The 23,836-nt window shown below is 36.1% G+C and overlaps 1 protein-coding gene and 1 non-coding gene across 2 annotated transcripts; both read left to right on the forward strand.

Annotated features, from left to right (window-relative positions):
* The first annotated feature begins 14 nt into the window (after positions 1 to 14).
* On the forward strand, positions 15 to 13,862 carry LOC125649767 (sarcoplasmic reticulum histidine-rich calcium-binding protein-like). Its single transcript, XM_048877504.2, has 5 exons — positions 15 to 268; positions 6,491 to 6,562; positions 11,954 to 12,008; positions 12,808 to 12,844; positions 12,993 to 13,862. Exons 1-5 carry the CDS (start codon positions 107 to 109, stop codon positions 13,078 to 13,080), a joined length of 414 nt encoding a protein of 137 aa, XP_048733461.1. The 5' UTR covers positions 15 to 106; the 3' UTR covers positions 13,081 to 13,862.
* On the forward strand, positions 3,416 to 3,489 carry Trnat-agu (transfer RNA threonine (anticodon AGU)). Its single transcript has one exon. It is a non-coding gene; the product is annotated as a tRNA-Thr (tRNA).
* Positions 13,863 to 23,836: the final 9,974 nt, after the last annotated feature.

Raw genomic sequence — 23,836 nt, forward strand, 5'->3', positions numbered from 1 at the left:
GAGCCCGATGTTATTAAATTCCGGAAAAGGAAGCACGAGGTACACGTCACGCAACAACACTAAACACATTTGCATTACCCTACCAGACGAACACTTTTGGGGGAAAATGAAGCTGAAAATGGGACAGATATTTTTTGTAGGCTTTATCGTTGTATCATTTGCTTTGGCTGCAGATAATGCAGACTCCAGTAGTGAAAAAGACAAGGTCGATGCAGAAAAAGTGGAGTACGCTAAGGGTTCAGTGTGCGGGTACTGCGAGTACTGCAAGGTAAATTTATATAGAAAACTATGTAACTTAAACACAAACTAGAACTTGTAGAGATATATGTAAGAAGGTTCACTCCTTTAATCAGGGACGGGGTCATAAATAGTGATACAGTAGGGCCATTAGGGGGCGTAATCAGTGCCTAAGCCTATGGAGGAATGTCAGACACTTCGGCCCAATGACACTTCGGCCCAGACATTTCGGCCCAAAATGTAGGACACTTCGGCCCAAATTTTTGAGACACTTCGGCCCAAAGACATTTTGGCCCAAGACATTTCGGCCCTTTAATATTTTTTTCTAGAGACACTTGGGGGCCCATCATTTATTTATTTTTATTTATCTATTTTTTTTTTTTTTTTTTTTTGGCTTTATCTATCACATATTGTAATACGTTTTAACACAACTACTAATGATTACACAATACATAATCTTATTCATAATCCACATTTTCCTACCATTTTTTATGCTTGAGAAAGTTGGTGACTAATTTTAAACTGCTGTTTAAAATGAATCAATTAATTTGGCCTTGACGTACCTGGGAATAAATCACAACTCACAAGACCTAAACCATGCTGAAAATAAATAATTCGTCCCATCACGCACACCCTCCTGATATCGACACAGATATCTGCAACTTATTAAAATCATCGAATAGGGATCTAAAATATTTTAACATAATTTGTATATATTTAACAAAATATTTGATGTATCAGATGAAACAATCTTCCAGATAATATCTTTAAAATATCTTGAATGCATTATACATAAAAGTACTTATTGGGTGGATGACTAAGTCGTATTCATGGTTTTAAATTGAATTTTCATATATGTGTTCATTTGCGACAAATGGGAACCCATACATACTTATATATACTATTTTAAAATGAAACTTATTGTCTCACCCGACATATTTCTTTCTTCTAATAGCAGCTAAGGATTGATATGCAATGAAATGACATGAATGTTAAATGGCTTCTCTCAAACTGCTCATAGTTAGCATTTCTTACTTCTCTGGGGTACACCATGGCGCGTGTCAAATGGTGCTTGATTTGTTTAACAATTAGCGCATTTAACAAGGTTTCACTTCAATTGTACCGATTCTACATGGTTACAACACAAACAGGTAATCAATATAATGAAATGAAAACATTATAACTAAAAACCAAAGGAATCGATTGATGAATATATTTATTTTACATTCGAACCGAAGTGTTGTTGGGCCGAAGTGTCTATGTACTATAATAATGTTGTTGAAATGTAATTATGGGTGATATAAGCAAATAAAACAAACAGGTCAGGGTTTGACATTTACTTTTTTGAGCACTAAACCAGTCGGGCTACTTCAAATGATTTTTACTAGACCTGACTTTATATCCACTAGCCCTGACCAACTTTCCAGAAAAAAACCCTGATAGTTTCTCCATATTCAAATATTTCATCTAAATGACAAACGTTAAGTTTGAACCAAAACATTTAATTGTCTCAAAAATATCTTAAGTCTCGTCATTCAATTTGATTTTCAAACACGTTTTCTGTTTCTTTAAATTCTACCCAGCACGGCTATTCTTTAGTCTATTTAGTACAAAATGACCTCAACTGGCTTTTTATTTTATATTTCATAAGACCTGCTTTGTTTCTTCCTAACCTTTTCTTTTTTCTCCTGGGACGTCTTTCCTTGAGGACGAGAAGTCGTATTTGAATATAGAGACATTCCCGCACATATGTCAACACCGATAAATAGCTGTTTACAACGTAATTTATCAACTTGGTAAACACTTTATTATAGTCAATTCAAATAAACTGTTTAAAATTAACATCGAGTAGATGTCGTAAAACATCACTTCCGACCGCGACTTATTTATTAGAACTAAAAATAGAGATTATTCCATCACACAGTTCAAGATTGCTTGCAAACTCTTTACACTAACAGTTAAGAATAAGATATCTTACGGTTTAAAGTAAAGTTTCTTGTTTATTTTTAACATGACCAGTCAGACTAGTAAATCAACATTTTACCCGACCGGACCTATCATTTAGTAGACTCGGTCGGTTGGACGTGCCTTAGTGTCAAACCCTGCAGGTGATCAATATAATGATGAAATGAAAACAAAATACCTAAAAACCAAAGGAATTGATTGATGAATAATGGAAAATCTTTATTTTACATTTGGGCCGAAGTGTTTCAGGGCCGAAATTTCATTGGGCCGAAGTGTCAATGTAATGTTGTGGAAACGCAATAATATGGGTGGTGTTAGCAAAATGAAAAATATGGGCTGAAGTGTCTCAGACAAAAAAAAAAAAAAAGGGCCGAAATGTCTTGGGCCAAAGTGTCTCAAAAATTTGGGCTGAAATGACAAAATTTTTGGGCCGAAGTGTCCAACTTTTGGGCCGAAACATACGACTACCCTTTGGAGATCTGAGGGCATACTCCCTAGAAAAAAATTTCTTTAAAACAAAAGTAAACAAAATCATATGTTCTGATGGTTTTCTATCACAAAATAATCCTTCCCCCTCATATTCCGAGGTGAAATTTAAAACAGGTATACTAAAAGAAAAGTGACCAAAGTATGCATTTATAAATATAATTTTCTAACAGTTACTGTAAGGTATATATGTGGTAATTAGGGCTATACTGACCGTGGATATCGGCCTGGATAGCTCAGTGATCAGAGCACCTGACTAGTAATGCAGGGGTCCTGGGTTCGATTCCCGGTCCAGCCAAAGATTTGCTCCTCTCTCCTATATATACTACATTTGGTGCCGTTGTCCACCCTTGGTCTTGCAGGTGAAGGTCCTATTAGGGGCGAAAAGAATCTGGGTTATGTGTCTTCGAGGGCGGAGACTGTTTAAGGAGGGAGGAATGTGGTAATTAGGGCTATACTGACCGTGGATATCGGCCTGGATAGCTCAGTGATCAGAGCACCTGACTAGTAATGCAGGGGTCCTGGGTTCGATTCCCAGTCCAGCCAAAGATTTGCTCCTCTCTCCGATATATACTACATTTGGTGACATTGATCACCCCTGGTGGTGCAGGTTGGCCTGCCAGGGGCGAAAAGAGCCTGGGTTGATATTGAAAGACAATTATAAAATTATAATTGATCTTAAGGAGGGAGGAATGTAGTAATTAGGGCTATACGGACCGTGGATATCGGCTTGGATAGCTCAGTGGTTAGAGCACCTGACTAGTAATGCAGGGGTCCCGGGTTCGATTCCCGGTCCAGCCAAAGATTTTCTCCTCTCTCCTATATATACTACATATATATGATGTTTAAGGTAATACCCCATACCACATTATTTGTTTGAAACGTTATTCACGAGTCATGAACGTTACATCACACGTTCGAAGAACCCGATGACAATTTGGTGAATATTGTAGACCTGTCCATATTCCTTTTCATTAGGACTGATTGTTTGAAAGCAAACAACAAAAATTTTAAAATTAAAAACAACAATATACGCATTGCAATATTACAAACAAGCCATTTATATACAACAACAAAAAAGCTCAGGAGAGAGAATGCTTATTATAGTTAGGTCTATACATCACAAAGTCTAAACTCTTCATACACATTGCGTTACGATTTATCTGTTCAGTATATTTTGTAAATATTACAGATTATGATGTTAAATCATGTTGCCAACCTTGAATGTATCTATTCTATGCCATTTCTTTTGTGTGATTGCAGATCATTAATGACGGGTAGTATTATCGAATCTCCTACAACAAAATGCAAACTTTGGTGTGATACATGGACTCACTGTCGCATATTTTTGTTGTTTTCCTGAAAGAACATGATATCATCATGACCTTAAAATATGTACGCACAATCTAAAGCTATATGACATTGTAAAAACACCACCACCACCACCCCCTCTACAAAATAGTATTTATGTCTCCCCTCTTCCAGGCGGAGACATATTGTTTTTGTACTTTCTGTCCGTCTGTCTGTCACAAAATCTTGTGAATGCTTCTCCTCCTATATGGCTTATGGGGTAGACTTGAAACTTTGTACAATGCTTCATTCCCATTTGTAGATGTGCATGTTGTTGGGACAGGAGGATCCAATTATTTTTCAAAAAGTTATAGTGGATCTAAGAGGGATGAAGGATGTAAAATAGTTTGTGAACACTTCTCATATATGTCTTATCTGATATATTTGAAACTTTGTACAATTCATTCCCATTTGTAGATGTGCATATTGTTGGGACAGGAGGATCCAATTGTTTTCCTAAAAGTTATTGTGGATCTAGAAGGGGTGGAGGCTTATCCGATAGACTTGGGACTTTGTACAATACTTTAATGCCATTTCACAGATGTGCATATTATTGGGACAGGAGGATTTAATTATTTTCCTTAAATTTATAGTGGATCTAAGAGGGGTGGAGGGTGTAAAATAGTTTGTGAACACTTCTCCTCTTGTCTTATCTTATCGGAGTTCATAATGTCTATGTTCCTGCCCATGCTTTCTCCTCCATACCATGCAGTACATTAAGGGGAGGAGGTTTCATTTGGTGCACTTTCAATTTGAGGAGCTGGGGAGACATTTGTTTTTCATAAAAAAAAAACAATCTCTAAATTTGATATTTATTTACGCGACAAAGATCGCTTCCAAGGCCCTCCGAATCGATAATAAATATGCATATCTCTGATGTTTCTAATGATTTCAGGGTGGTCTACTAGATCATACGCCGACAGATTTGTAACATGTATCTCGACTATAGGGGGTCATATTTGTGTTCTTGTACATATCCATGGGTGTTACATGTAAAAAAAAAAAATTATCTTAAAAGCTTTTCTGGTCGGCATGACCTTCTCTGATGTTTCAGTCAAGTTTATTTGATTCAGCATGTATGCGGTACTACATGTCATTAACACTCGCATTGCATGGTTGTATCATATAATGTTTAAAAAGATTACCAAGAATTAAAAATTGTCAAGGGGACGAGAAATGCAGAATTCAGGTGTTTTAAAATATTAAAATTTCCCAAAATTTTACTGTAACACGAGCCTAGGTTAAAATTCTCTGACCAAGCATTAACAATGTAAAAATCATTCCGATCTTTATAACTTTATGTTTGTTTCAATGATCTGACATAATTTAATTTTTCATCTATTGTGACGTACTTCATGTCAGTATTCATGTGACGTAGTCTATGGATAAGTCTGATATTTCGAGTCTATGGAAAGTGAATCACTATGTGATTGGACTGTAGATTTATTATTTCATGATGCGAAACAGGAATTCATCATATATATCATCGGTCATTGATAATTTCTTTCTTATAGCCACAGGCATTGTCTTGCGCCTTTTAGCAAGCTCCACGGTACAGTTTTTATTTTCCGAACTTCAAGCCCGATCCCTAAAGCTTACGTACGGCAATCAATGAAAGTGGTTTTTAGTTATTTAAATCTTTAATGTTTTAAACTGTGTTTCAAAAACCACCCTGTAATATTTCTTGAAATGGTAAATGATGAATTTAACATGTTTGCAGGGATAGAAATTTTAAGCACCGGTCATTTTCAAATATGCTTTTTTCAAGGTTTTTAACATTGGGCTCTCAAATTGTCAGCTGTCCCATCTACTTTTTATGTCAAATGATTGCTGGAGTGTAAAGGTTATATAAACTATAAATATATTAAAATGTTTCAAAAATCTGTAGGTTTTAGAAGTCACAATTTTCCGGATATGATATAGGCTATGAAGTCAAAATTTGGACTACTATAGGTGCATTTTCATCACTTTGAAACCAACAGCATGGTTCAGTAGATGAAAAATTATCAAAAAAAGTCAAATACAATCCATTTTCTTCAATTCATATAAAAGAAACATATTTCCACTGTTTAAATAAAGAATGCTTTAAAACCTGTGTATATTGACATTTCGTGTTTTTAAGTGATGTGTTCTATATTTAGAAGCAACTGTACTCTGGGAAAGTCTGCTAAACACATTTTTTTCATGAATTCCATCAATACACATCCTCGACAAGATACATGCAAATTTTGATAGAAATCTGTCGTGTTTTCAATATTAAGATGTGGTATAGGGATTTATCTTAAATGAATTCATGCTTGGAAATTCCAATGGTCTTCAAATTCAAATAATTTAACAGATCCTGAATTTGAGCAAAATCAGGTTAATGGCAGTGGCCCTGTGTAGAATTTACTTATTAGTCTTACAATATAAATTCATCATTTTAATAACATTTACCTAAATTGTTTCATAGTTCTGCACGCTGTGTGAAAAAGACTGTCCTTGTGAAACTAGTCCATCCAAGCCCAACTGTAAAATGTGCAAGGTAAGTTATTTAGAAGCTTTGTTTTGATCAAATCTAAACAGATGACTGAGTTTAAACTGAAGACATTGTTGCTTGTTGTCTATAAATTTATATAAATATAAATAAATATTTATAAATAGATATTTGATTCAGAAAATGTTGAAATATTGCCTTTTTTCATCGCAACACTTAAATTATTACTTGTAAAACTTCAATTTGATGCGATTCCCACTATCTATGCCCCCGAAATCAAAAATCCGGGGGCATATTGTTTTTGTCCTGTCCGTTTGTCTGGCAAAAAAATTTAATCAAAAACTTTAACCTTGGTCATATCTTTTACATTACAAGAGGTAGAGCTCTCATATTTGGCATGTGTATATCTTGTGACCTAACATTCACATCCAAATCTTTGACCTTGTGACCTTAACATTGGCTTTTGACCTAGCTGGTTCCAATTCATTGTAATCCAGGGGCATCAGTGTTTCACAAACACATCTTGTTTAATACCTCAATTTTATGATAATTGGTGAAAGTATATTCAGTTTGTATTTTATTTTGTAAAAAGCTCACTTATATATTTAAAACATGTATAGCATGCATACTCTTTATTTGTTCTCTGAATACAAATGCACTGTGTAGTAGTGTGGAGTACTTTCTGTAATAGTGTGGAGTACTTCCTGTAATAGTGTGGAGTACTTTCTCTAAGTTGAGTTATGAGTACTTTCTGTAAGTTGACTTATGAGTGTGTGGAGTACTTTCTGTAAGATGAGTTATGAGTGTGTGGAGTACTTTCTGTAAGTTGAGTTATGAGTGTGTGGAGTACTCTCTGTAAGTTGAGTTATGAGTGTGTGGAGTACTCTCTGTAAGTTGAGTTATGAGTGTGTGGAGTACTCTCTGTAAGTTGAGTTATGAGTGTGTGGAGTACTTTCTGTAAGTTGAGTTATGAGTGTGTGGAGTACTTTCTGTAAGTTGAGTTATGAGTGTGTGGAGTACTCTCTGTAAGTTGAGTTATGAGTGTGTGGAGTACTTTCTGTAAGTTGAGTTATGAGTGTGTGGAGTACTCTCTGTAAGTTGAGTTATGAGTGTGTGGAGTACTCTCTGTAAGTTGAGTTATGAGTGTGTGGAGTACTTTCTGTAAGATGAGTTATGAGTGTGTGGAGTACTTTCTGTAAGTTGAGTTATGAGTGTGTGGAGTACTCTCTGTAAGTTGAGTTATGAGTGTGTGGAGTACTTTCTGTAAGTTGAGTTATGAGTGTTTGGAGTACTTTCTGTAAGTTGAGTTAGGAGTGTGTGGAATACTTTCTGTAAGTTGAGTTAGGAGTGTGTGGAGTACTTTCTGTAAGTTGAGTTATGAGTGTGTGGAGTACTTTCTGTAAGTTGAGTTAGGAGTGTGTGGAGTATGTTGTTGTGGTTAACTGTTCCTCCCCTATTGCCTTGGAAATCTACATCACACCACCCTGGAGGACAGTAAACCTCACCATCACCTGAATCTACCCACTCCAGCCAGATCCTCAAGGATTTTCATATCCTGTTTTGCCTTCAAGATTCATAAGTACAAAACATTTTTTGTTTTCTTGTAGATATCAGAATGGGTGTGAAGATTCTAATATTCTTACAGTTTACATTGATCTGTTGATTTGAAAATCCTGTTCAAAGATGTAAAATTCAGCTTGTCTTTTTCTGAATTACACTGGTAAAAAGACATGCTCGACCTTTTGATGCAGTTGTTGTAATTATGCTGTTGAGTTTTACATTTCATTTTTTGGTTATTTTGATGCTGGACAACTATATATTGTAAATGGGTGAATGTCTCTGCAAATAGTTAATAGTTTTAAAAAAAATTATCCAAACCATCATTGCATGGTGCCAGCTCCACAGAGAAATAATTCATTGACCATTCTTCACCAGAGAGTTGCCAAGACAATTCCGATTGCTCTTCACCCTGTCCTACCTCCTGCTTCCGAGAGAAAAATATTTATTGACAACAGTTTCCTCCATCAAGAACTTAAATGTTTAGCAGCGCATTTTTCACTCTGAGACAAATTGCATGTTTTCCACTCTGTCAGTGATCATGCAGCCTATGATGCATTAAACTTACTTCAGAAAAACTTCTACATATAGCATTACAGAGATTTAATCATCTCCATCCTCCATCATGTATCTAAGTGCCTAAATGGAGGCTTGTCACCAGGACAGCATATCCCAACCATAGTGCATTATCAACAACCACTCAACAATTTAAGACACCGAAGATAAATTTCAGCTCCATAGCAAACCATCGCTATTCCAGAAGATGATTCATCTAAAGGGGCGGTAGTTTTACAGTCACCCCAGCCATCTACAGAAATAGACAGTCACCTCAACCATCTACAGAAAAGTGAAGAAGTGTTTTTCTCTCATATCTACGTATGTAAGATACAGATATTCTATGTAAGAAAGGTATGTAAGATTATAAGACTCTCTTATGAGTAGCCATGAAATATAAGGTGATTCCACCCGAGGGTTGCAAAAAAGCTGTGAAACCCGAGGCTTTGCCGACGGTTTTACCGCTTTTTTGCAACACCGAGGGTGGAATCACCTTAATATTTCATGGCAACTCATAAGAGAGTATTTTTCTCTCATATTTCTAGAGTTTCCCGTTTTCCTTGTGCCCAGCGACGCCATTTTGAGAATTTTCCAGTTAATTAATTTTTTGCTGTACATTAAAAATAACACCAGAATCGATTTCTACGACCCTCATTTTGGCAACTATGTTGCCGACAAAAAATCGGCCGACGAGTGTATAAGTGAATTGTGTTAGAGTTATTCCTCTTTAAATAAATCAATAATCAGGGTGATGCGTGACACAACTCGACAGTCCATCAGCGCGAAACATTTTGACAGACCTAATCAGAATATGAAGCCACAACTGCACGGTGAGCATTGATATTGATATTAATTGAGCAGTTATTTAATGACGAGTGTGTGAAAAGAGATTCCAAGTGTTTTTTGTTGGTGGATATGGGCATGGCTAGACTTTCGTTTTCCACGCGTGCAAGGACTCGAGTCTTATGGACATTGAAAGGCACTTATTTCACCTGAGACACGGACAGTAGACGTTGACAGAGTGAATGTGGAGGTAGGCCTAGAACTAATAGACCGTGTGGGCTGGGTTTCTGTGAACTGGCATAATGCACCGGATGACATCTAGGTGTATGAGGAATTTGTGACTTGTTGAGTGTGCAGTAATTGTTCAAGGAATGTGTATATTTGTGTCCGGTCACATACACCTGGAGATGATCAGGGACATTACAATCTGTCATTTTTTGTACAAGAGCTTTGCAGACGCTAGTGTTTGTCAATCGAGGCGAGGTAAGTTGCAAGCTAGTTGTGTATTGATTATGACGTCACGGGATATGTAAGATAAACGTCACGTGATATGAAAGATAGAAATATCTTACATACCTTTCTTTCATAGAATATCTGTATCTTACATACGTAGATATGAGAGAAATTTCTATCTTTCATATCACGTGACGTTTATCTTACATATCCTGTGACGTCATAATCAATATACAATTAGCTTGCAACTTACCTCGCCTCGATTGGGAATACCCCTCGATTGACGAACACTAGCGTCTGCAAAGCTCTTGTACAAAAAATGACAGATTGTAATGTCCCTGATAATATCCAGGTGTATGTGACCGGACACAAAAATACACATTCCTTGAAGAATTACTGCACACTCAACAACAGTCACAAATTCCTCATACACCTAGATGTTATCCGGTGCATTATGCCAGTTCACAGAAACCCAGCCCACACGGTCTATTAGTTCTAGGCCTACCTCCACATTCACTCTGTCAACGTCTACTGTCCGTGTCTCAGGTGAAATAAGTGCCTTCAATGTCCATGAGACTCGAGTCCCTGCACGCGTGGAAAACGAAAGTCTAGCCATGCCCATATTCACCAAGAAAAACCACTTGGAATCTCTCTTCACACACTCGTCATTAAATAACTGCTCAATTAATATCAATATCAATGCTCCTCTAAGAAAAAAACGTGCAGTTGTGGGTTCATATTCTGATTAGGTCTGTCAAAATGTTTCGCGCTGATGGACTGTCGAGTTACGTCACGCATCACCCTGATTATTGATTTATTCAAAGAGGAATAACTCTAATACAATTCACTTATACACTCGTCGGCCGATTTTTTGTCGGCAACATAGTTGCCAAAAGGAAGGTCGTAGAATTCGATTCTGGTGTTATTTTTGATGTACAGCGAAATATTAATTAATTGGAAAATTCTCAAAATGGCGTCGCTAGGCACAAGGAAAACGGAAAACTCTAGAAATATGAGAGAAAAATACTCTCTTATGAGTTGCCATGAAATATTAAGGTGATTCCACCCTCGGGGTTGCAAAAAAGCGGTAAAACCCTCGGCAAAGCCTCGGGTTTCACAGCTTTTTTGCAACCCTCGGGTGGAATCACCTTATATTTCATGGCTACTCATAAGAGAGTCTTATAATCTTACACTGAAACAGACAGTCACCTCAACCATCTATAGAAAAGTGAAGAAGTTTTTCTCTTACATTGAAACAGGCGGTCATGAAGGATCAACAAGCAATACATTTCCCATGTTAATATGAGTGTGCTCTGCTTGTGGTGAATATGCAAGTGTTGGTGAAATTAGTGAAGTGTTGATGGAATTAGTTAAGTGTTGTGAAGTGTTGGTGGAATTAGTGAAATGTTGGTGGAATTAGTGAAGTGTTGGTGGAATTAATGAAATTTTGGTGGAATTAGTGAAGTGTTGGTGGAATTATTGAAGTGTTGGTAAAATTAGTGAAGTGTTGATGGAATTGGTGAAGAAGTGTTGGTGGAATTAGTGATTGTGAAACCACTAGTTAGCATTTATGTGTCTTAATTGTCATATAGTGTTTTGTCTTCTTTTTTGTGATTCTTTGTGTCTGTAATGATGCAAGATGCAAGAGAGCTGTGTTTTAGTGAGGTAATAGACTATGTATGTGTTTATGTTATTTATTTTTTTTTTTTTACAGTAAACAGTGAAAACTTCATGTCTATTGTGTTTTAATGCAAATAGCTACAGTTGTATTTATTTTGTAGTGATAAAACTGAGTGGCAATCAGTAAAACTAATTGTCAGTAAATGTTATTTGAAAGCAAATACACATAGTAAACAAAATACATGTTAGTTGCTACAGATTCTTTTTAGGACAAAAATACCTAAGTAAGACGTGCTAGGATCGAGTTATTCAAGATGGTGTGTTTCAAATACTTTTCTACAGAAGGCATAGAATGATATGCATCTGAGTCCCAAATGACTCGATCTGTTTCTTAAACAGATAATTCAATATCATTTAAAATGAGAATTCATACATATGTCAAAAAAAAATAAATATAATTTTCTTTTTCAGTACTGTAAATTCTGCTACCTGTGCTCTGGAGTGTGTAATACCATCTGCCAACCAGGTAATTCACATTTGAAAACCTGTTTTAAGTACTTTATTTATTGTTACTTGTATGACAAGTGACTTGAAACATTTTAGTCCTGTGACAATTATTGCAAGTGGTCTGCATCGTCCGTTAACAACTTCTTCCCAGAAACTACTGGGACAATCTTGACCAAATTTGGTATGTAGCATCTGTAGGTGAAGGAGACTGGTAATTGTAAATTTCATGACCCCCCAACCTAAGGGGCCTTAATTTTTATTTGGGGGGGGGGAGCTTTAAAATTTATGTATTTCTTTAAAAATCTTCTTCTTTACTCCTGGGCATCTTGCAGAGAAAGTAAGTATATAGTAATGATGAGCAAGGAAGCTTCTACCAAAATTGTAAATTATTATGTAAAAGCCTTTCATCAGTGTATGCACTTTTGAAGGCATTGAAGTTTTAAGAACACATCTTGTTTTATACTGTTGCTGAACATTAGAATTTAGCTTAGATATTCAGAACAGGGTATTTTTTCTACATTTCATAGCCATTGGGAGTAGTGATACTTTTCACTAGTACTCAGGTGATCAATAAGGCCTGTGGTAGTAGTGATACTTTTTCACTAATACTCAGGTGACCAATAAGGCCTGTGGGTCTCTTGTTATTTCCAGTAGTCTTCTGAGTGTACTGAATTTGAATTTTCTCAAACAGATTCAATGTGAATGAGATATATTTTTTTAATGGAAATATAAAGGATGAATTTATCAATGAAGAAATATGATGAGGCATCTGCTATACTGCAGTACACATGCACTTACACTGTTAACTTTTCATTTAGGTGGTGTTATAGACAAAGTATCAGCTGCTATTGTCAAGTAAGTGTTCTCAGCACCCAGATTCTAATTTAATCTGTCGACTACATGTATGTATTAAAGACATTACAGACATACATGTATATGTACTTATGAAAATACATGTACTCCAAAACTTGTTAAGAAATAAATTTCTTTGTATTTCGTACAGTGCCCTCCCTTCTCATGACCCAGATGAAATAAACAAAGACATAAAATCTGTGGATGATTGGATCAAGAAGAGCAAGGATGAGTTATAACCTGAGTGAACGTAGGATAATGTTATCATTTCAATACCACCCTAATGTTTCATCATGCATTCCAAATGTTTAAGAGAACTCTAGAGTGTCTGTAGATGTTCTGTTTGTAATGTAAAAGTAAATTTGATGTAAAATGTATTACATGTATCATGAACAAGATGTATTCATGCCATTTACACCGTATTTTAATATTACCTTGGAAATCACTACTATTAGTGAACTCTGATTAACATGTACGTTACTGAAGAAGAATTTTCACCTTCAGGTATTATGCATATCAGTTTGGTGGGCTTGTGAATCATCAAACTTAATGGCCAATATGAACAAATTAATGCGATACATTGTTCCTTTACCTGATAATTCAACCAACATTAATCAAGAAACATAATAATGGCTGATATATGGTTTTAATCAACAGTGTACTATCAGTTTATGCATATAGAGTCCAAGATCATAGAAATCAGACTGCAAATTATATCATTAATTGAACTTAAACTGTAGCAACAAGTTTTGTACAACAGCAATTTCTCTTTTCTATTTCTGTGTACATGTATATGTTTAATGCGGATATTGTTTGATGATGACCATTTTGTTTCCCACAATTACATTGTGATATATTTTTAGACTGTATGTTGAGTTTGTAAATCCATTACCGTTTGCAATATCTAGCCACATACTTGTATCATGTTTGTAATTTATGACACATCAGTTCCTGTTCATTATGTGTTGGTGTATGTCCTTTTTTATTCCAGAAAACAAATTAAAAAGTTTTTGTAAGTTGTCATGATTCTTGAATTTTTTGTCCCCTGCATCAGTGAAAGTGGTTAAGGAGTATTGATTTGGTTCTGTCCATTTATACACCTTGGTTTCAGATTAATGTTTCATGTACTGTTCAAGCTTTAGCAATATGACACATGAGGAGTCTATGACTAAAGAATGACCCCTCTGTTTGCAGAGATAAGAAAGGTTAAGGTTATATATTATGAGAAATCATGATTTCAATATTGTATATTATGAGCTTTCTAATGAAAGACTTCTCAGGACTTAAAGATGATCTCTGGTTTTTATTAAGTCAGAAGGTCAAAATCACTGGCTCACATGGTAAGAGAGTTTGCATTTGATTTCTCAAATACTATTTGAGCCTGACAATGTAGCAATGAAACTTGAAATGACTTAAGGAAAACCACTTATTCATTTGGGGGGGGGGGTGGGTGGTAAATGCTGTTTGAGTCTCATATATACAGCTGTATAAAGATGGCCTCTTTTATACGCCCATCTTTGGATGGGACATTATGGTACAGCAATATCCGACATCCATTTGGGGTTTTCTGTTTCTATTTTCATTTCTCTGTCGCATTTCAAGCTAAAACTGGCTATGTAGCTTCTTTGTGGGTCACTCCAGGTCATGTTGCAATTTTTGCAGGAGTTTTGCCCCTTTATTTGAAAGTAAATGTTATATGGAGGGTACATAATTTGTTCACCTAACTTTCTTACAATTCTCAAGTGAGAACCTTTTTGTTTTGTTGATTTGTATGGGTATTGAAGATGTGCATGTGGCAAGGATTTTAATTTTCTTCAATTTCTTAGAAAATCACAGGTTATTGAACTTGGTCAGAGAAAATATATAGAGTACATGATTTGTCTAATTCCTCCCAGTTTTCAAGTGAGGACATACAGAGTGTTTGTATGGGTATTGAAGATGTGCAAATGGCAAGGATTTTATTTTCTTCAATTTTTGAGAAAATTACATGTTGAACTTGCTCAGTTCTGAGGAAATATTACTTGGAGAGTACATTTGTCTGTCTAACTCCTCCCACAGTTTTCAAGTGAGGACCTATGTACAGAGTGTTTGTATGGGTATTGAAGATGTGCATGTGGCAAGGATTCTCATTTCCTTTTTGTTTGACTCCTCTCACAGGCCTTTGTAAACAACTTAAAGATGTACAAAGTGCATGGATTTTGATTCTCAAATAATATTTTATTATGTCCCCATCACGAAGTGGTCGGGGCATATAGTTTCACCTTTTTCTATCCTTCTGCAACAACCAGTTTTCTGGACTTTTTTTCTAAATGCCTTGAGATATTGAATTGATTTTTATACCCCCCGAACGAAGTTCTGGGGGGGTATATAGGAGTCTGTCCGTCCGTCTGTCTGTCTCCAGATTCGTGTCCGGGCCATAACTTCTTTGTTCTTTGACATAGGCATACCATATTTTGCACACAGGTGGATCACTATGAGACAATATGTCGGGTACCTTCATGACCTCTATATGACCTTGACCCTTGACCTTAAGGTCAAAATTAAAAGGTTTTTTTTTTACAATGGATTCGTGTCCGGGCCATGACTTTGTTCTTATGGGTATACCATATTTGACACATGAGTGTATCACCATGAGACGATGTGTCATGTACCTTCATGACCTCCATATGACCTTGACCTCAAGGTCAAAATTAAAAGTTTTTACAATGGATTCGTGTCCGGGCCATGACTTCTTTGTTCTTATGGGCATACCATATTTGACACATGAGTGTATCACCATGAGACGATGTGTCAGGTACCTTCATGACCTCTATATGACCTTGAACTTTGACCTCAAGGTCAAAATTGATTATAGGGTTTTGACAGTCATACCATAAGACATGGGTGTATCACCATGAGACTATGTGTCATGTATATTCATGACCTCTTTATGACCTTGACCTTTGATCTCAAGGTCAAAATTATAGGTTTATACCATGGATTTGTGTTAGGACTATATCTTCCATTTTCTTCTACAAAGGCATACTATATTTTTACACTCAGGAAAGAGGTAATTTATGCCTATTAACAACACCCTTTGGGAGATTGGGATAAGCGCGGGGGGGGGGGGGGGGGGGGGGGGGGGGGGGTATTCTTAGTGAGCATTGCTCACAGTACCTCTAGTGTTTGTATATAGGCCGGTGTATATTGATGAGTTACAGATTTGAGTTTGGTTCCAGTTTGTTGATTTTTCATGGAGTTGTGCCATTTTAAGTTAGAAAAATTACTGTTATGACCAGTTTTCCAGACTTTTTTTCTAAATGCCTCGAAATATTGAACTGATTTTTTGTATGCAGATGTATATTGATGAGTTGAGTTTGAGTTTTGTTTTGGTTTGTTGATTTTTTTATGAAGTTGTGCCCCTTTAACATAGAAAAATTTATTTATTTTAATGGCTGTTAAAATTTAAAGGATTGCTGTTGAGCTCATTTTAATAAATGCGTGTAACATACAATCTGAATACCACATTCAATGCTATAGTCTTCAATGGATTTCCTACATTTGACTTTAAATACTGCTGGCAGGGGCATTCGAGTCATGCCAACACATCTAGTCTTATTTGATTTTTAAAATATTTACAGGAAATGTCACATTTGGGGGTATATATTTTACACACAGAACTCTGGGTTTGTCTATCTACCTTCTGTCGCAGTTTTTTAAGCTAGGACCCTAGGCAAAGAAAGTATTTCACAGCCTGATAATGGCTGGTTCTACAAATCATGGCTTAAGAAAAACACCCTACATATTGCTTTTCAAAAGCGTATTGTGTATGGTTTCTCTTGTTATGTCAAAGGTCACAACTCAAGAGATGCTTCTTCCAGGTATTCCCAGTATGTAAAATGTTACAAATGTCGCCCCTCCATGAACCATGAGGTGCATGGTGATGTGAACAAATGTGAATCGGATTTATACAATATTGCTTTGGTGATTGCCAATCAACTAATCAAATTACAGGTTACAACGGACATCAAACTGAATAGAGATGAAAACTGAATTCAAAAGAACAGAGTGAAAACCAAATGAGTGAATTTATAAGCTGTGTACAGTATTTCATGTAAATGTCTTTACCTAATAGTGAACTTCATCCATGAAATACTGAATTTGTAATTGCAATGTGGTCTCTCTGTTCAAGAGTAATAACCATAGCATATGTTGACAATACACATGTTCATAACCATGGCATGTTGACAATACACAAGTTCATAACCATGGTATATGTTGACAATACACAAGTTCATAACCATGGTATATGTTGACAATACACAAGTTCATAACCATGGTATATGTTGACAATACACATGTTCATAACCATGGCATGTTGACAATACACATGTTCATAACCATGGCATGTTGACAATACACATGTTCATAACCATGGTATATGTTGACAATACACATGTTCATAACCATGGCATGTTGACAATACACATGTTCATAACCATAGCAAATGTTGACTTGTTCATGCAGCAGAATTTCATGAAATTGATATCTCTTCTTTAAATTGATCTTAATTGTATAAGGAAAGCAAAAGACCAGCTAACCATTTGAAAATAGGCTACCATTTCATCTTGAAAAAATTAAACAAGGGGCCCATGGGCCACATCACTTACCTGAGTCATTTTGACCCAGCTGTTCAGCTGTTATGATTTTTAAAAGATTGTTTTCAATCTTTATTTCCATGAAAATTTAACTGAGAGTGTGGCCCCAAACTAGCCTTAAATGGTCATGGGATAATTATGAAACATTTTAGATAAAGTTAAAAAATCATGTTTTGAAATTTGGAATTTATGATCCCTACCATAAACAGTTCTAGATATATTGCTTAGGTTAACTTTTCTTAAAGGGAGGTCAAAGTTGGAATGTCAAAAAATTTGTATCAAAAGAAAGGCCTTGTCACAAGGAATGCATACATCAAATATGATCAATTAAGATAAATTATCAAGCATAATGGTAAGAAATGTAAGGTCTTGCCATAAGGAATGTACATATATACAAAATATTAATTAAAGCCCTACTGTAAACGACAGGTACGTGAAGTGTGGATACTCAATGAAACAAGCATTCTGAGAGTATTGCATAGCAATACATAGTCCCCTACCGGAGGCAAAAATTATTGGACTGCAACAAAGTTCATTATATAGGTTATGGTAAAAGCGAAAATTGGGGGAACCAGGATAAGAATGGTTGGAAATCAACAATTGCACTAATATATTCAGGTAAAAGACTGGACCAAGAAAACTTCAAAATTGATCTGTATAACTTGTTATGGCAAAGCAATCATCATGATATACTGAATATCAAATGAATATCTGTAAGCACAAAAAAAAAAAGAAAAAAAGTTAGGAAAACTGACAATTCATCATGTTATTTTTCTAAGTTCAAGGGCCATAACTTGGTGAAAATTCAATGGACCAAGATGAAATTCAAACTTGATCTGTAACTTGTTCTGGCAAAGCTATGTACCAAATATCAAATGAATATCTGCAAACACAACCAAAAAAAAAGTCTGGAAAACTGATAATTCATGCTATTTTCTAAGTCCAAGGGCCATAACTTAGTGAAAAATCAACGGACCAAGACGAAATTCGAACTTGATCTGTAACTTGTTATGGCAAAGCAATGCACCAAATATCAAATGAATATCTGCAAGCACATAAAAAAAAAAGTCAGGAAAACTGATTTGCAGAACTGACAGACAGTCAGACGGACAAAGCGCAAACCTAAAGTCCCCTTCAACTTCGTCGGTAGGGATTAAAAATGTAGAATCAATAATTTTAACCAAAATATGTTATTTCCCCACCAATCACCCTCATAAGTTCTTTTGAATAGCCAGTTTCTACTTTCTGTAAGCTTTTGAGATGACCATTTGTAAGATACTAATAAATGTAAAAGGGTGCAACAAAATAATGTAAACAAACGGGGCTACCCACTTGGAGGCCAATTCATGGGGTATAAAAAACTTTACAGAAGGAATATCTCATCAGGCTAATGTAGTTTTATTTATGTCTTTAGTCCCATCAGTTTTATTTGTCGTATTGTCATTCATTTCACCGGATCCAAGCTTTAAGCATCCCCTGTTGACTGGTCACGCTCGCCCTAGATATCAGGACCGAAATAAGTATACAGACGGTTTCAATAAATACACCAAACCAATTTTCAAACAAGCCCCCCCCCCCCCCCCCCCCCCCCCCCAATAAAGGGACCCAGAAAATTGCCATATTAAAGAAAGAGTGGTTTTATGCTTTACTGTATGTCATGTGCCAGTGTGCTCAACTCAAGCTATGCTGACATTTGTGTCAGTGGCCCTGAAAACTTCTCTATATATATCTTGGGTTTCTGGCTCCCCCGGGTACAAAGCAACCCCCCCCCCCCCCCCCCCCCCACACACACACACACACACCTTTGGACGACAGCTAGCTCTATACTAGTCTGGGAGTAGGCTTGTTGAGATATATTCTTTCACAGCCCCCCTCCCCCTTGAATTTAAAAACAATGCTATGACCTTGTTCTCTCTTTCATGTTGAAACTGTAGGTCTAAATGTTAAGACAATCAATACGTTACATGTATATCGTATATATATATATACATGTACATACCAATATAAACTGTAGAATCAATGATATTTGTGGTAACTCAGTTTTCTTTGATTTAAGCATTCCCCCATTTTTCCATGAATTCATGACACCCCATTACTATTATTACATTATTACACATGCACACCTTGACATAAAGAAGCAGATCTCGATGTAAAAATACAAGTTTAAATCGCTCGAAACATGAAAACTGGCACCACGAAAATCGATTATTCCCTAGTATACTAGTATATACTGTACATTATAGATATAAGCTTTTGACATGTGCTTGTCCTGAATGCCGTACTCTATGGGGACCTGGGTTAGAATAGGTTCTCAGTATCCTTTGCTTGTCATAGGAGGCGATTAAATGGGGCGGGGGGTGTGTCTTTCAGATGAGACCGCAAAAACTGAGGCCGTGTGGCATGATAAAGATCCCTCCCTGCTCAAAGACAGTAAGCCCCGATTAATTGAATATTGTTTGACGTCCCTCTCAAGAATCCTTCACTCATATTGCCGGTGAAGGGCTGCAAGATTTTGGCCTACGCATTTACTGCTTTTGAGCAGGGAGGGATCTTTATTGTGCCACACCTGCTATGACACGGGGCCTCGATTTTTGCGGTCTCATTCAAAGGACCGCCCCATTTGGTCGCCTCTTACGACAAGCAAGGGGCACTGAGGAACTATTCTAAACCAGAGGCCTCAATTCTCCATACGAGTTGAAAATTCTTAAGTGGGATGTTAAACAATATACAACAACTCAATGCCATATAAAATCTTTGAATTTTGCAAATACCACTCCCAAATTTTTCATATTTGGAGTTGGCCCCTTAAAAACTACTTAACCACTGGTATGAAACACGTCGGCATTCAATCTAATGACAGGTTGTATTTGCAACTAAAATCATTGTAATGACCATAGAATTTGTAAAATGCTGACTTCAAAGGAGGCTGTTGAAATCCATGTAACATCAACTCATTTGTCAGAAGCTTGCCTTGATTTAAGAATTGATCATATGCAGAACATGCTCCCACATATCAAATCAGTTGAAAGACAAGAGGTCCATGGGCCACATCGCTCACCTGAGTCATTTTGGTCCATATCAGAAGACTTTCCATATATATTTGCATGTAAAACCGTACTCCCTATTATGGCCCCAACCTACCCCTGGAGGCCATGGTTTTTGCAAACTTGAATCTACACTATCTCAGAAAGCTTTCATGTAAATGTGAACTTCTTTGGCCCAATGGTTCTTGAGAAGAAGATTTTTCCTATATATTTGTATGTAAAACTTTGATCCCTCCCTTGTGGCCCCATCCTACCCCCAGGGGCCATGATTTGAACAAACTTGAATCTGCACTATGTCAGAAAGCTTTCATGTAAATATCAGCTTTTCTGGCTCAGTGGTTCTTGAGAAGAAGATTTTTAAAGATTTTCCCTATATATTTGTATGTAAAACTTTGATCCCCTATTATGACCCCATCCTACCCCAAGGGGCCATGATTTGAACAAACTTAACTCTGCACTATGTTAGGAAGCTTTCATGTAAATATCAGCTTTTCTGGCTCAGTGGTTCTTGGGAAGAAGATTTTTAAAGATTGTCCCTATATATTTGTATGTAAAACTTTGATCCCCTATTGTGGCCCCATCCGACCCACGGGGGTCATGATTTTAACAAACTTGAATCTGCACTATATCAGGAAGCTTTCATATAAATCTCAGCTTTTCTGGCCCAGTGGTTCTTGAGAAGATTTTTCCTATATATTTGTATGTAAAACTTTGATCCCCTATTGTGGCCCCATCCAACCCCTGGGGGCCATGATTTTAACAATTTAGAATCTGCACTACCTTATTAAAGCTTATCTATAAATTTCATTTTTTTCTGGCCCAGTGCTTCTTGAGAAGATTTTTTAATGACCCTACTCTATTTTTACCTTTTCTTGATTATCTCCCCTTGGAAGGTGGCCTGGTCCTTTATTTTAACAATTTAGAATTCCCTTTACCTAAGGATGCTTTGTGCCAACTTTGGTTGAAATTGGCGGGGTGGTTTTTGAGAAGAAGTCAAAAATGTTAAAAGTTTACAGACGGACAGACAGACGCCGGAATACAGGTAATCAGAAAAGTTCACTTGAGCTTTAAATAGCTCAGGTGAACTAAAAACCATATGCAGATGATAATGGAATATCACTACATAAATATGGGAAATTAACAACATACATGTATGGAGAAACTAAACTTCATAATCCCCGGGGAAAAGTTTCTGATTCCAAGGCGGGGCCAAACTTTGTATATAGTCATTTAAATGATATGTTTCATGCTATAGATACTAAATCAAAACTAAATAGATATCTAGAAGGAGCAGGTAATCCTTTACTAAAATTGTAAATTTCATAATCCCAGATGTAGGGAATTTAGTTCCAGGGTGGGGCCAGAATTCTTATCATAATCATTGTCTTTATCATTTGAAAGACGTCTTTAATTTTGCTGATACTGTATAAAAACTAAATGCATATTAAGGAAATTAAAGCACAAAAGGATGTTCCAAACTAATGTGATTTTCACAACCCCGGGGTTTTGACTTTGACTAGGGCAGGTCCATCATGTTAATATGTAAAGTCTTTCATCAATATACAGTCTACTTCTAATGTCTATGATCCAGATAACGTGACATATAAAAAGTTATGTCACGACCTCTTTTTAGGCAGTTAATGGATGTAAATACTCCTCCAGGCACCCGATTCCATCTCTGGTGTGTCCGTGTTCACTCTACTCTTAGTTTTGTATTCTTTATGGAATATTGAACATTGTTTGTTATCTTCACTTTTCATTTATAATTCTGATAGAGGTCTTCCTGCTCTACATGACTATGCATTTAGGTTTTTTTCCTTAAAGATGTGCAGTTGTTGAGAATATTTTCGAAAATTGGTCAACGTTTGGCTGTTGTTGCCACATTCCTTAAGCCCTGGGGGGTGCAGGAATCCTGAAATTTACAATTTATGTCCCCCTTGTGCCAAAGATGCTTCATACCAAATTGAAAAGAATTGGATAGGTAGATCTAACTATCAAGAATTCAAATATTAATACACACATTTAATCACTATGACTATTTTGGCCCTACCCTGGTACCAAAACTCCTACCCTTGGGATCATGTACTTTACAATTCTGGTAAAGGGCTACCTGTTCCTAATCTAAATATCCATTAATTTACTTTCAATTTAGAATCAACATCATTAAAGAAATTCTACAGTCATAAACACTATATACAAAGTTTGGTCAGAATCTCTACCCTGGGGATCATGAAATCTACAATATTTTGTGGAGACCTTCCTGATAGACATTACTATGCATTTTTCTTACAGATGTGTGGTTGTAGAGAAGAGTTTTGAAGATTGGTAAAAATTTGTTAGTTTTTGCCCCACCCCCCAAAAGTGCAGGCGTCCTGAAATTAACGTCCCCCTTGTCCCAAAGACGCTTCATACCAAATTTGAAAATATTGGAAAGATAGTCATCAAGAAGTTAAAAATATTCAATTGTTAATGATAGACAACAGACAGTTACTTTGGTGAATGCCTCAAAATCATATGCAGTACCACACACCACCCAAAAGGAATTTCTCATATTTGAAACATTGAAATTCATTAAGATATCTCAACTTCATTGTGGTTGATGCCATCACTTACATTTTCTAAAGCCACATACATTGTACATGCATGTACAGTTGTAGCTTTCAAAAATGATAAAGTTTCAGCCATATTGTCAGAAAATAGAGGAAAACAATTGTGTTTTTGACATTGGATATGGTAAATTCACGATTCAATATTTACATTCGACTAAATTAAATGTTTTGTTAAAGGGTGTAATTAACATCACCTACTTTAGGAGGTATGCTTCATCATCATATTGGCAGACTCCCTTTTTTAAATCATGGATGAAAATATATCAGCATTTATTTGTATATTCCTTTTAAATTTGGTTGCCTAGCCATGTAGCTTTGTCAATTTACGTGTCAACTGCTGACCTGTAGATCACAGGCTTGTGTCAAGCATGAGATTTAAAATTTATTTCAGATTACTTTCTACTAAAACTGCATTTTTTGACTACATAAAGTAAATTTGAAAGTTTTCAATTTCAATATATTATTATACAAATCCTCCACTTTTCATCCATATCAGATTTCTCTGGGGTGTTATTCCTCCTCAGTAACAAATGCAAAAAAATGCTTTTGTTATTTTAAAAATGGTTGACAATCATGGTCAAAATTAGGGCCAGACAAAACTTTTAGTGAATCTAGTTCATGAAAGTGCACATTGTAAAACTATATATTCAAAACTGCATCTCAAGGAAACAAATCTACACTGATGGAGACAAAACAAAATTGACA

This window comes from Ostrea edulis, chromosome 5 (assembly GCF_947568905.1).
Source record: "Ostrea edulis chromosome 5, xbOstEdul1.1, whole genome shotgun sequence".
Classification (NCBI taxonomy): Eukaryota; Metazoa; Mollusca; class Bivalvia; order Ostreida; family Ostreidae; genus Ostrea; species Ostrea edulis.